At 32.4% G+C, this 15,958-nt stretch overlaps 1 protein-coding gene across 8 annotated transcripts in view; it reads right to left on the bottom strand.

Annotated features, from left to right (window-relative positions):
* DGKB (diacylglycerol kinase beta) overlaps positions 1-15,958 on the bottom strand; it is a 748,227-nt gene that overhangs the window by 468,153 nt on the left and 264,116 nt on the right. For 4 of the 8 annotated variants that reach the window (XM_037836813.1, XM_037836816.1, XM_037836812.1 and 1 more), the window contains 2 exons: positions 9,204-9,239; positions 2,684-2,803 (listed from right to left, as the gene is read on the bottom strand). In XM_037836813.1, the coding sequence (XP_037692741.1) occupies positions 2,684-2,803; positions 9,204-9,239 (156 nt within the window). The remainder of the gene's footprint in view (positions 1-2,683; positions 2,804-9,203; positions 9,240-15,958) is intronic. The other 4 variants (XM_037836817.1, XM_037836815.1, XM_037836819.1 and 1 more) reach the window with 2 other exon arrangements.

The following is a 15,958-nucleotide window of genomic DNA, read 5'->3' on the forward strand; positions in this document are numbered from 1 at the left end:
ATCCTCTGGTGTGGGCGATGACAAAGACAGAGTGCCTAACCACCTCTATTTGAAGTCCCCTAGGACTCGGGTTAATTAATGAGACTCATCCTAAGGTTATACATGATCTATTACTTCCTCTAATTAGGAATAATAATCCTGATCATTATGCTGGTTAGCTGGAAAGAAGTAAGATGAATGTGCTTAACTATGATTAATAGACTTCTTTAAGCAGTGTAGATCTCTTCTGTCACTGAGTTATATGCAAACTGGGCTGCAACTCAATGCTACTTCACGATACATATTTTTTAAAGCTAATAGAGAAAACCAAATTTATGGCAGATCTTTTTACTTTTCCTGAAACAGCACAACCATTTTATTATTTTAAAAGTATCACAACAAAACATTATTTTATCCATTTTGCATGTATTAGCTAGCTATCCAGGAATTTATTCTTTTACTTTTTTTCATTTCCTCCAAAACTAGGTCAATACTTAAGTGTATCACATTTTAGTGCATTCTGCTGAGGTGAAACAGACTATTGTACATTATTATATATTGATTTTAAAAATTCAAAAAAGATGTTGATTTCAGTATTATTTATTTATTGCTATTTCATTAGGGCTGATGTCTCCTCTTAGCCTACTGTGATCTTAGTTGATACTTTTACATTCTAAAGAAAGTTATGAAAACTCTTTTCTTTTTAAAAAGATGAACTACATCCACAAAGAATGTTAACCATCTCTGTTATTTTTTGTGACCAATTTAGTTGTGGTGATTAAATATTTCAGAGTGTTTTTGAATAAAAAAGAAAATAGAACCTATATTTCTAGGTCAGTTTGAAGCCTACAAAACACTGCACACACCATTTAATTTTGGTTTTGATGTATGGGCAAAGTGAGGTATGATTAAGTCTTAGGGAACTGAGACTTGAGAAGATATAATTCCAGTGCATATATGACTTTTATCTCAAACCCTGCAACAATATAAAACTATATGCAAGAACAAGGTGGTTAGAAATTTACCAGTTATATACCTGTAAAATTTGTTAACCAATGAGGCACAAGGTCATAGGAGTAAACCATGTGGGCTATGATTTGGTTAGCTCACATTCAAACCTTGGCTTTACTACTGACTCTCTGTTGAGAGAATTACCTTACTTTTCAGTATCAATAAGTCAGTTTGAAAAAGGAAATAATAATAATGATATTAAGCTCAAAAGTTGAGACATTATGTGTAAAATGTATAATATGTATGAACCATTTTTATAGTGCCTAGTACTGTTTAAGAAATGATATACATTAGCTTTCTATGATAAGTATGTGCCAAACCATGTGTGAAGCATACTTTGGATTTCAAAATTAGTTTTCCTTTTCAGCAATTTCATTGCAAGAATCCAGAGTGAATCCAGAGTGACTAAATATTTAAACTAATCAATACATGCATTAAGTTTATAAATTATTTTTTTTTCAATGCAAATACACAGGATAACCTAATGATTTTTTTGCTATCAAAATCATGGGTAGATTTCACATTTGATACTTTCAATGGGACTGCCAAACACATAGCTATGACTTCCAATAAGCATAAATACTGATTTATTCTTTGATAATTAACTTCTATACTCTATAACCAATTTATTAATTTTGTCATTCAGAATTTCCTCTTTTGGTATTTGAGTTCAATAATTTATTAAAGTTTCCTTTTCACAATGAATTTTACCAGGTCACAACAAAGTAGTAAACTGGTTATGCATATTTATACTATTATTATTACATTTTCAGTGTGATATTCAAAACAATGAAGAAGCAAAGCATTTAGACCTCTACAGTGTATGCTGCACTGTCCTTGCAAATTGAGGAATATAAAAGATACAATCCATATTGCTGCAGATAAATTAACAAAAACAAGACACCAAATTACATATATTGAATCATGCCACATAATACATCTATGTGTGGCAAGTGGTTGGTGTGTTTTTTCCTGGAACACATGAATCATTGAACCATATTCTTAAGGAAAGGAATAGGCAATTGAAACAGAAAACATAGGTAGAAAAATGGAAAATGAACTCCACAATTTCACAGATTAAGTCAGTTTTATTGATTGTTTCCATGTTGGAGTGAAAAATCAAGGCAAAGAAATACAAAAATATTCACACTATAAAATGTCTTAAAATACACAGTGAAAGAAATATTCTCGATGAGAGAAAATACAGAGATAATCTATAGGTTTTTAAAATGTTAAAAATGTTTTTGAGCTACCTGTGTTCACCTAAAATGAAATATATGGTTTTGAATTTTGCCTTAAAACTTTTGATGATAGGAATAAATTAAAGACATTTTTTGGGGGCTGACAGGATGATTCTATTCTATATATATACACACACACACAAATACACCCCTACTACATAAGAAATGTGTATATTTAGTGATAATTTGCAAAAACTTTCAGACTGACAAATGATCCCTACTATTTATGTTTAAATGGAGATGGTATTATAGATGATTAATGTAGCCAGAATGTCACTCTGCCAATCAAGTATAAGACAGACATTTATAAATTAATAAATATATTTATGAAACAGTCTACAAAGCTAATATGCACATTAAATGAATGTGTTGATGGCTGGACATATGTTCCTGTAAGAGCATAGGAGTAACAGAATATGAAAGCCACTACCTTTAAATTTAAGAAATCATACCTGCAGGCCTTGCCCATCCACAGTAACAGAGTTGGCTCTATGCATTTTGCTCTTGTCAGTGGTCACTTTGTTTGGCTGCTGGGAACCACACTTGTCCTTTTTCACCGTTGCTTGTCTTTCCTACAAGGAACAAAAAATCTTTTATTAAAATTCTGAGCTCTTTTATTAAAAGGGGCAACTTTCAAAGACTGTTTTATGACTACATACTTGGGCCCAACTTTCCAATTTGGAGATCCTATGCATATGAGTGTTGCTGCTTTCAACTAAGTTATTTGGCTCCATATTTACGATAACTGCATGATCTAACCATCAGTTAGAGAACTATGTGAGAGAAAATCAAATTGTATTATTCCTATGTGCCCAGTTTTGACTCTTATCAAAAGTTATTAAAAGCCACCTAAAAATAACTATTTTCATAAACAATAGTACAGATGAATAATACTAAATTATAATTTAAAGAATTAACCACTGAGTACTAAGAAGGGTGCTTATAAATACGTGCAATGTAAAAAAAAAAAAAATGAATTCTAATTGCATGATGGACATTTAAGCTACTATTTATATCAGGAATGGCATATAGCATAAAACTCCCATTCCTTCCCAGCTAATTTCTCTGTTCCCTATAATGGAAAAATTCCTTGTAGGAACTGTTTGCTCCCTATTTCTGTTTCCTCTCCTCTCACTTTCTCTCCAACCCAACTCAAACAACTTTTATCACCTCTATTCCACCAAATCAGCTGTTATTAAAATCACCAAGGACCTTCTCACTGCCACATCTAATGGTCAGTGTCCATATCTTCAAACTTTCAGCTGCATTTAACAGAACTGTTCTCTTCTTCCCTCTTGAAAATTTGCCTCTCTTGGCCTCCAGGACACTTCTTTCTCTCAGTTCTCTTCTTACCTCACTGACTGCCCCCCTTATAGTCTGACTTGTTGGTTCCTCATTCAGCTTTGCAATCTATAAACTTTGGCCTTTTCCTTAGTCCTTTAGTGCAGTCAGTGAAGATACTTTTAATTAGCCTTAAAAGTAAACCTCTTTTCAAATGGATCAGGGCCATGTGGATCAGAAAGCTTCTCTGAACAAAATGAATGCTGGTCAGTATAGTCCATTTACTTTGTAATTTCATGGTGCAAAACACTGCCTTTGATTTTTGTGCGAATGCAAATTGATGGTGTAATAATATTCCTGAAATTCAAGTATTCTGAAAAATGATCTGCTCTCATATCAACATAATTTCTGGCAAAAAATATTGACATTTTTAAAAGAAGTCTCCTTCTTTCCTAAGTGCAATTACAAGTTTGCCCATAGATAGTTTTATGGTATAAAGTATAGAAAGAGTAGATTGTAGGATGAGGTTTGGAGTCAGAAAACCTGAGTTGAATACCATCCCTGCCACTTCAGCATTATGTTACCTTAGAGAGCTTACTTTTTTGCACAATGGAGACACTAAAAACTGCTTCTCAGAGTTGTATAAGGTTTAATAGAAATTATAGAGTCCTAAACATTGTGTCTGCATTACAGTGGGTGCTCAATAAATGAGTAAATATGAATACTGCTAAACGGATGCAGTTCTGCCGCTGGATGTTCATTAATATTACCATTTGTGCAAAGTGTTTGTTATACATGTATATATATGTATACAGTTTTACTAGTTACATTAGCAATAAGTTCACTAAGTAAACTCCATGATTATATTTGAAAATGCTTAGCTTGTATTGAGAGCTCTCAAATGTAATACATTGGTGAGTATGGGAAGAATTCATTTCAGGGTTCCTGCATGCAGGCAAAGAAAATATTTTATCAATATTTTATAAAAATCTGCAAAGTGAAGGAGATGTAATTCAAAAACTGATATTTAGCATTCAATTCCTAAAATGCTTAGAGTAGAAGAATTACATAAATTTTAAGTTGGTTAGACACATTAGAATTGGGTACTGGCGGCCAGATTATTTATGTATCTAATACTAGAAATTTAAGACGTCTAAGTCTATGTCTGTAAAGTGCTGCCACATTTTAGATTTTATTTAATTCTTGTCTATGCATATAGTTAGGAAAATTCTTGCATGTTGAGAAACCTCCAACCAGCAGATAGCCAGTGGTTAAGTGGCTTCATGTCGCACAAGGAGTCATTCCTCTGAATAAGCTGTGGAGTAGACTAAACAAATGCTTTACAGTAAGCAATTCTAAAATATAAAAAACAAATTTTATTTTCTCTTTTAATTTAGCTAATACCTATATGGTAAATATTTGTTTGAACACACAGATGTACCAAGAAAACCAAATGATTTCTTTCTTTGGGGGAAAATGCCTAGTGGAATTTTTAGAATTAATCAAAGCGGAAAATTTAAAAACAGGAGAGAGACAACCACTTAATTTTTCCCAGGGTTTTCTTGTTATTGTATGCAACTGTTTTATGCTTATTTCAAACTTGTAAAGTCTCTTAGAGATTTTCCCTATATTTTATTTAAGCAGCATAATCTAATAAAGGGTAGTTGGATGCTGTTTCCTATTTCCACTGAGAAAATCTTTACTTCTTTCCTTTTATATATAAGGGGCAGTGACGGGGAAGCAATAACATGCTTGAAAAAATCCGTCCAAAAAAATTTCCCATTTCTGTATTTTGGGATAATTAACCCTGACCAGCAGAGCTCTATTAAGAAAGAGCTTCCAGTATTGATATTAAGAAAGTTACTTCCAGTATTGAAGTTATTAAAAAGTTTCAGAAAGAGCCCACCACCCTGATTTTATATCATTATTCAGGATAAAATTTATCTCTGATAAAAAGGTACAAAGTACACCACTTCACCTTCAGTTTCTTTTTTAAGTTTTTGGGCTCTTAACCACAAAATGAATGACTTTGTGATGATCAAGGCAAATTTCCTTCTGACAGATAAATTATCCTAGATATAAAAAGACTCGGAAAATTATTGTTTTAATCAATAGAAATTATTCAAACACTGAAAAGAGTGATCCTAACAACAAAAAAACATGAAAGGTTATAGAATATATAGCTATAAAATATAAAATACAGTTATTGATATTTCAGAATTTTCAAATATCAACCATTTGTGTTTGCTATGCAGCCACTTTAAATATAAAATTCAGTGTTTTGTTATCCTTAAACTCCACAAGTAGCACAACAGATCTTAACTGGGGTATATATTGTATTAGAATTCCAAAAGAATAATCATCACAATAAATGGAGAAGAAAAGCCAAAAAGACAATCCACAGAAAACGGAAAGATGAAATAAATGAAATAAAAAGACCTCAGTTTAAATGTGTGCTCTAAAAAAATCTTTTTCTATATCATGCTGATTCTCAGAGGTAGAGTATTTGTACGTTGCTGAAAACTGCTTTCACAAAAGGGCTGTTTACCACAATACTTAAGCCCGCTGTTATCGATCACTCGCAAACTACAAGCAGCAAGTGATGATTACCTCAAGCACAGGGTTTTCTTCTTTTTATCCAATCTCAGCATGACAGACAGGCAGCAGCAAAGCACCTCGATAGGTACAAAGGCACAAAGACAACAGCTTGAATCATGGAACTAGCTTTCTCCGCTGCTGTAGCACTTGTCTGAATAGAGACTTAGCCCTCTCTGCCACTGGAGCTCAGCTGCAAGAATTTCCCAGAAACTCTAGAATTTTAACCCAAGGTAATATGTATTTAAGATCGCCCTGAAGCAGAAATGTCCCATACTCATCCCCGCTTACAAATGTTAAGAGCTCAGAGAAGCCAACTTCCTGAAAGCTACAAAGCCTGCACCTTTGTGGACTAATGGGATTTGAATGTTTTTACTGACTGAGGGAAACAAATTCCTTCAGATATGAGAAAGGCACTAAGTCTTGTAGGAATCCTTGGAAGTTGCAGCAAAACTTCTTACTGCTGACCAGCAAAATAGTCTTGATGTATACATTTTTAAGTTATGAATTTTAAAACATAAATATAATGAATGATATAAAGTATAAAGAATTCCGTTTCTTTTTTATTTATTTAAATGGGTACTTTATAAAAATAACTTTGGGCAAAGGGAAAAATATGGGCTTAGAGGCCTAATTCCAGCTCTACCTCTTACTTGCTATGGAAGTTTGGGCAGGTTATTTACCATCTCTAAACCTCACTTATTTCACCCATAACATAGGAAGTTTCAAGTAACAGGTGGTTGAGAAATTGTAGATAAAGGTTGTGGCATAAAATAGCCACTAAGAAAATTGTAGTAATTTTTACAACATTGAAAAAGAATATTGCTATATTTTTTCATTAGGTTTATCAAGTATACTGCTTAGGTCATAGTAGTAAATGGTGGGTGTTGTACAAAAGTACTGTATCTATGTTCACTAGGTCACCATAGCTGAGGGATAATCATTGTGATGATTTGGGTGGAGTGCTTTGGAGGAGGATGGTTAAGGTACTGAACAGACAAAATGAAATCTTATTCTTAGAGTACCTTGACGTGCTACTCACTCCCTACACTTGAAGGCATAATTTGTGACTCGATCCACAAGTCCTGGTTTTCACACATCCACATTTTTTCCTAGGATAATTTTTACTCGGTTTACCACTTACAAGAATTTTGCTCAAGATGGGAGGGAAAGGAGTTTTGGAATGAGAAGGTCCATGCCAAAATAATTTATATTTGGCTTTGCACTAGCATATGTCAGTGGCATTGTAAAACATATTACATATATATGTAACCAACTTCAACATAACTCACTGTCCATTCCCTTTGTAAAAAATACTGACAAATGCCCAGGGTAAGGTGAAGGCTAGAAACCAATCCTTGAATTTTTGAACAATTAAAACTGAAAATCATGGAAATATGGGTATGATTTATGCCAGAAAGACTAAATGCCATGTCTAATTACTAGAACTGTCCTCAAAGAAAAGCCCTTGACCCTTCACCTCAAAAGTAGCCAACTGATGTATATTTAGAAATTTTAAGTAAAATGTTTAAGGTGTATCTATCTATCGATCTATCTATATCTTTCTATATGCCCCCCCCAATACACTTTAACTACATTTCAATTAACCATCCAACAATGGACTCTGATAGTGGAAAATGGGGTCCTTGTCTACACATGTGTATATGTGTGTTCACAGTTCACACCATCTACACATGGGTTTAAGGAAATGTTTGAAACACACAGCTAAAAAAATTATATAATGTATTCAAGAGTATGGTGGAAAACTTAACTTAATGTAAACCAATATATTCTGCCAGAAAAAAAGTCACTATTAAAGAAGACTATTAAAAAGTCTGTATAATCAGGAAAAGTCAATCCTTTTTTAATAGAGAAAAAAAAACCCATAATGAAAACAGCAATTTTGGATTATTTCTTCCATTTAAATGCCAAATTATACAGCCGAATATGGGAGACTTTTGAGGTCTAAAGAGAAAACTTAAAATCTCAAACCCAGTGCCTATATTCACTTGATATGTTATGACAGTGGAAAACAAAACACACCCAAAGATCTAAAGATACAAAAATAATTCTCTTACACTTAATTAGATTAAATGATGTTCTCCCTAATATATATGATTCATCAGTTTATAACTTAATGTCTCTATTTTATAATTATGATAGTTGATCAGTTCATGTTTCTTACACAAATCACATTATATTTCAAGCATAGTTTCAATATATTTTCAAGGAAATCTCTGGTTAAGAAATGATTTTTTTTTAATTCAGTGAGCCAGTCTACAATGATTAGAAAACTTTTTTACAAGGGGTTGGGGAGTTATCCTCTAAATAAATCCATACTCATATACCACTCATTTTACAAATAATGTTTTTCACAAACAAGTAGATTCAAATTACAATGTTGAGAGAAATAACATCGTTTGGCCATTTCCTTTAGAGATAATAATTGAATAGGATATTATCACAGAACAATGGAAAGGCTTTTCTTCATTAATGCAAAGGTAATTCTGACACTTTATTGAAAATAAATGCTGTAGCAATGCCTCCATTTATTTTCAAAATAAATATCATTTATCCTGTGACTATATTTTAATCCAATGACTTTCTATGCAGTCTTGTGCTGAATGATTGGTGCAGAATGTAATATTTTAAAAATGAGGGGTACTTTAAAATGAGTAAGAGTGTCTCAACATATTACCATTGAAAGCTACGTTTTGATCAATGGAAGAATTGAATTTTTTTTTTTTTTTTTGCAATATTATTACATATTAATGCCAGGAACTGAAACCACATTATTTTTATACACAGGGTGAAAACTCCCTGGAAAGTAACTTGTAATTTTCATGTATACTTTGCCTCATATAATGTTAATTTTTCCTAGTGCTTGTCACAAATATAAATCGGAAATGCTTCAAGTCTATCCCATCATTGAAAAGATGAAAATCTCCATTTCAGAATATTTAGAATATGGGAAAAAGTAAAATATGCAAATTAACATTAGTAGGTCACTGACCCAGCCCAAAATATTCTTTATAAAAATGTAAGATGTATAATGACCTATAATTGTAATTGTGAAAATCTTTTTTGCTTACGCACCTCAGGAACAGAAACTCCTGAAGTGGGCAGAGTCTGCTGAAAAAGAGAAGTTCATATTAAATCTGAAAAGAAATCAAACTGAAAAAAAATCAGTAATGAAGTTTCTTATATTACAATACTTATAAAGAAAGAAATTAACAAATTACAAATACATCTCCTTGGTATAATTTTTCTACTTGCATTAAATAACAGAATATCTTTTCACAAAATAAGGAATTTAGTCTAATGCAGAGTGGGTTAGCAGTGGAATTGCTTTTCTAAAATAGAGTTTAATCAACTCAAAGTACACCGATCAACATACTTGGTCAGCTTCACAGAATCCTCTACAACAACACTGATGTACTACAATAGTATTTTGGCACAAGAACTCATATCCAAGTTCTCTTACCCTGCATAACGTATTCTCATTGATTTTTGTAAATGTTATATACAGATGTACACATGCATGCATATAGTCATTTATATGTGCCATATAATGGTAAAATAATAATTACTGAATCTAGGTTGAGCTAGGTTGAGAATATTCTGGATTTACTGTACCGTGCTGGGGAATTTTTGTAATAAATAAAGAAAAATTGATCTTACTTTTTAACTTTCTATTTCCTCTAATGCCTAAAAAAGTATATAAAATATTTCTTCAATGAAAAAATATATTTTTCCCAATGAAAACAAATAATTTTCTTTAAGTTTGGGAGAGAAGGCATGGAGGTAGGTGTGAGAGAACTAATGAGCATGATATTCTTGGAGACTCAGAGTTGTTCTTTTTAAAGGTAAGGAAATATAGAGAAAGCTATGGGCTGCTGGGAAGCAGCTGAGAGAACCAGAGAGAGAACTTTTAAAGATAAACAATAAATAATGGGTTCTTTCTAAAGCCATCTTTTCAGATGGTTCAGAAGCCTACATAGGCAGTCGTGGCTTTTTCCAAAGCTGTTCCTTTTGCAACAAATAGGTTTTGGTTGGCACTCATGAGGTTCTCAAATGCAAAAACCCTTTGAGTCCATAAAGTTAATACAAATGAGTGAAGCAGGCCTGATGACTCAAAAAGCAAAAGACTTTGGTAAGTTGGAGAATGTACATCATTTTAAGGTGTCCAGATAAAAGACACTGTGGAATAAAATGGAACCCTGGCCTTCACTATGCAGCACTGGTGTAAAGAACTGGTAATTTATGAATATTCATGCTTGGAGGCTTCCACTTTCTCAGGGCACTAAGGGAATACTGAGAGCGGGTAAGGATGGAGAGAAGTGGTGAGATGAAGAATGTAAGGAAATAGCAGAGGCCTATCACTACTCCTCAGAGACTGGGAAAGCAGTTGACTAAGGAGGAGTAACAGGATCAAGCAAAACTGAGAACCCAGCTGGGGCTAGAAGTCATAAATACGTAAGAGAGAAAGCCACTGAGCATGAAAATTTTCCCCAGCAACACTCAGGCAGAGCAACGCTACAAATTCACTCCAAGAATGAAAAACACAAAAAAATATGAGTTCACTTACAATTAAGAAGTGTAAACAAAGTGTATACTAAATTAACATGTCTATCAGCAGCATATCCCTGAGTTACAACAACGAAACCATGGTACTTTTCCAAAGAAAAAGTAGCAATTAAGAAAATAAATCAAAGTGTGACATTATTCCTTTTTCAGTCATAATTTTTAAAGATCAAGGATGAGCAGACTTTTTTATTTTTTTAAAAAATTACCATGAATGTATAATTCTAAATGTAATATTTCTAAATCAGAATTCATATAGGAACAGTATATTTTTATTTAATTAAATGAGGTGTGACTATAGAAGGATGTGATTGATTTTATTTAATCAGTATCATTTTAATATTAAATAGAATACACAGTACAGATAATTAGTTTAAAAGATGCGTTTGCCTTCAGGGAACTTATTAAGTTCAACCTAAGATCAAAGAATTTTTAAAAATCCTATTATTCTTAAGTATTAGACTATCTCTTATCTTCATATTTTCTAACATGTAATCATTTTAAATTGACGATTTAATCCAAATTGTCATAGGACAAAGACAAATCTTTGCTGGAGATTATTGGATGTTTGACTCAGTTAAAAATATAAGAGCACAGTACTCACATTAAAAGCATCATCAGTTATATTAAGACTAAAGTGCCATTAACAAAACTATACCTTATATCTATATACGCATGTTCGAGTTTTTGAAAAATCGCTTTCAAGTTTGTCTCATTCTATCCTTCCACTAAGCCAGCATGCCCCATATTTCAGTTTGGAAAACTGAAAATCAGAAAGGTTAGGTGACCTGCCCAGGACAACGAAATATATTGGTTCCTGACTCAGGCTCCATTTATTCAAACACCAGTAATTGCAATGAGAATTGGGAGGAGGGAGGAAGACGTTACTTTAACAATGTCTCAATTTTCAAGTGATTTGGAAATGCAATCATTTAAGATGCTATTGAATATTGAAGTATTTAAAAAACATCATATATATTTGTTTTGCCTGAAAGAGTTGGCTTGAATATTAATATGGATCATTTTAACACAATAACTAACAACTACCAAGTTAGTAGAAATTATTTTAGTTTATTTTCATATATATATATATACACATATTTCATATATATATATGTATACATGTATGTATACAATTGAGTATCTCTGGCATCAAAAAAGAAGTGAGAGATAAAGGAAAAAAAAAAAGGCTAGGGGGAGAAAATTCCTAAAAGGGTATACTGTCTCAGCCTGAGGTGGAGTTGTTCTTTACACATGAAAATAAAATGTATCGGGAGTGTCTCTAGGACACAGAAACTAAATACTTGTTTGGTTTCTGTGAATTTCAATTCCAGCTTCATAATTTGTTTAACTTTTATGGTTTTATAGATCCTTAAGTGTGCACACTCATACATTTGAACACAATGTAAATCTTTAAAGAGGAAGGGAGATAGAAATGATTTTTATACCACTGTCATTTTTATTAAAGTCTTTAATGAAGATAAGTTCAATGTATGACAAGTATGTCAATCAGAAGAATTACATTTTTTTCCCTTTTTCACTGGTATGCTGACATATCTAATCAAAACTTAACTATACAAACTAAAATGTTTTTGAAAGCATACATATTGTAATCTTGTCCATTGCCTAATGACTTCCTAGCTGTCAAAGTTTTAAGCTTGCACCAGCATAATTTTAACAGTATAACAATTTTAACTGAGATTATCTCACTATCTTTAATCATAATCACTCATGAAAATTCTTACTCTCATAAATATGATCCTTTATGCATATTTGCAGCATTTTGTTCAGAAGATACTGAAGAGAAGAGATTGTGAGGTCCCCATGCTCACAGCTATCTCAATATTTATGTGTATGTGTGTCTAGAAAGGAAATGCAACTGAGCCTTCGGGGAAGGTACACCTAGAACAAGGGAAGTTTGAAAACTCAGTGGGCACCAAAAGTTTTCAGTGAAAATGTTAAGAATGTATCTTTATAGGGATATCCCAATTATTACAAACAGTTTTCTAAAAAAGCAAGAACAACTAAATGTCTTTGTATAATTGTTATTGTCTTACCTACCTAATTACCTAGTGAAAGAAACCATTATAAATGTGTTGCAATCCCTACTTGGTTAGGTTTCTTAAAATCATTAGAAGCCAATATGGTAAAGAAGTGTTCTTTGATTTTCTTTTCGCTGTGACACACAGTAAGTAAAATGTGTATATGCGCACATTTGTAGAACAATGTCACAAAGACCACTTATCCAGTTTGTCCTGCTCTCTAATGTACTCTATTCTTCTCTATCCGTGTGTATTCTCCTCTGTTCTATTCCATGTCTTTCTTTTCCCTTCCATTCTATTTTTGAAAGGCTGTTCTGGATCCACTAAATTTATTTCATGACTCACCAATTGGTAGCAGTCACAGCTTGAGCATGAAAAATAGGTTTAGAATATGGGATTTTGAGTAAGGCATGTTTTGCTTCTGTAACTTTAGATAAGTTTCTCAATCTGTAAATTTCAATTTCCTCAAATGTATGATGGGTATCATAAATGTACCAACACTTATGATGAAAAGCATAATGTCCAGTACATTTAAGTTCTCAATAAATGTTAAATATAACTTTAACCTTAAGTGCCCAAACAATTCCTTTAGCTTCCACTGCCTGCATGGAACTCAGGAAGGAAAGAAGGACTGGTTGCACTTTTTTCATCTGATACAGTTTTTGCTGCTAATAAGTAGATGGGAACCAACAGATTTTATTTAATGAAAACCATCTGTGCTGGGGCTACTAGAATGGAGAGAATGAAGGAAAGATGCAAGAGGGGAAGGAAGAGATCAAAGAGAAAATGAAATGGAGAATAAGAGAGAGGCAGTGAAGAAGGGCTCAGGGGAGAGGAAGAACAAAAGATTCCTCACTGCTGTTTTGCCTCAACCCTAGATACTGTCCCTTTTCTGATTCTGAACAAAGAATACAATGAAATTGAGCAGGGGAAAGATGGGAGCTGATATTTAGAACACTGTTTTAGTTTGCTTGTATGAAGTGTTCCAAAATTCTTGAACATTGCACTCAACCATCTCCAAAACATATTTCAAAATGAATCATACATGTTTTATTGTTTTTTATTTCAGATCATTCTTCAGAACACCTGCTTTACATATGGATAATTAATTTAAAATATTTATAAGTATGCATATATAAGAGTAATTATATTTGTTTATATTTGGGGAAGAGGTCTGTATGGAATTGTTGCATTAAAAAATGTACCCACCCACCCCCAAAAAAACCCTAATATAATAGATTAACACCTATCAAGTGTTCTGTTATAAAATTAATCCATTTTGCTCCTCTTATGCCTATTCTTTCTCTTAACAAATGCATGCCAATTCTAGAATTTATTAGTCTATAGTCAATGTACTGCTGTTTCCCAGAACACAGAGAAATCACTATTCTGGAGGTAATAGAAGATCACTGCTGATAACATTTAGAACTAAAGCATCAGGTTGCTTAGTTTTCCTTTTAAACATCCTTGGAAAAGACTTTGAATTAACAAAAAAAAAAAAAAAAGAGGTCATAATGGAATTTGTTCCATCCCTTGCCTCTTTAAACATCCACTGATCTCATACCACAGTGTTTTCTAACCAGGTTAAAGTCCAATTTTGTAGTCACGTTAGGCTGAGATTCAATTGAGTTAAAATTTTGCACTGACTGCCAGTCAACCTTATCATGAACTTTCATTATGTGCATGTAATTAATTGGGTCCAACAAACAATATCAGTACTGACTTATAGACTCTTTTCCCCAGACCATATAATTAGAATATAATTACCCACAGGATATCAGAATGATGCAAAACCTTTCCTCTAAATGTGCCCTCATTAGGAAACAAGTCTCAATGTACATTTATTCAATCAGTGTGAATTAATTAAAATGTTACTGAAATAAAAGAGGGTAGCAATAAAGAGTATCTGACATCTATTAAGAGACTATCACTTGAGATCTACATGCATGGCTTGTATTTAAACCTATTTAGCTCAAGTAGGAACTTTGCCATGTAATGCTATGTAAAGCCAGCGAACTAGGAACTCTGAGTAAATGAATCAGTGCGTGTCACTGTTTTTGAAAAGACCATAGTACATGATTGGTACAAAATCTTAAAGAATCTGGGTTGGACACTAAAGGATGCATAATCCCCTAGTGATTCCAAAAAGATGTTATCATCAGATACAATATATTTAATAGAAAAATTTATTTTTATCTTGAAGTATCCAGGCAATTAGTGTTCATCCATCAGCTTTATATTGCAAATCTGACATGTTACTTCTGACGTGGCTTAGGAAAAAAAACACAGGAATTTACCAAAGCATTAATTATTGTGGGATTTTAAATAAATGGTCATAATCATTCAAGTAGCTCAAGTTATTTCAACAGTATATTTCTTCTTCAGTAATACATTCATATGAACCTAAGAATATGTTCTTTTTAGAAGGATGCATAATATATCATGCCATACATTCAGATTATATAAAACATGGTAAAAATAGTAAATGCATAAAGAGTTTGAGGGATTTACGATGAATATCCCAAAAAGAAGCTGCTGATTCATTAAAAAAAAAAAAAAAAATCAACGTAAGACCTATTTATCTTAATATGTCTAGTACCTGGAATGTAGTCAGATTTAATAACATTTTACTGAATAAATAAATAAATAGCTGGTTTGCAAAGGAATAGTCAGCACTGCTCAAGAACAATGTCATAAACACTAGCATAAAAGAAAGCAATTCTGTGTAGACAATCTCTCCACTTGCTTCACAAGAGAGATTCCATTTTTCTGGTACATAAAAGCAGTTTAATATCAGAGTGGAATGTTATACCAGATTATACATATAGTATGCATACAGCAAATTATATATATATTTATTTATACATGCATATATATGTGTATGTGTATATATATATATATGCATTTATAAATATATGGGGTTAAAATTTATTGAGAATAGAAAACAGCAATAATTTTTTTAAATAGAGTGTGCTTCTAAAGAGTATCTGAAAAATAGCAATTTGTATATGGCCTCATTTATCTTGGTCCTCATACAGAATTCCATTCTGAAGTGGTGCATATCTATTTGCAGGAATGAATAGCAAATTTTGATTTCTAGACCTAAGTTATAAGACATATTTATATAGGCAAAAAATTCTAAGGAAATATGTGATAAAATTGAAAGGTTAGGCATTTCACAGTACCATCTATTGGATATTTTTTAGTACTACAATAACAAAGCCA

Source organism: Choloepus didactylus, chromosome 5, assembly GCF_015220235.1.
Source record: "Choloepus didactylus isolate mChoDid1 chromosome 5, mChoDid1.pri, whole genome shotgun sequence".
Taxonomy (NCBI): Eukaryota; Metazoa; Chordata; class Mammalia; order Pilosa; family Megalonychidae; genus Choloepus; species Choloepus didactylus.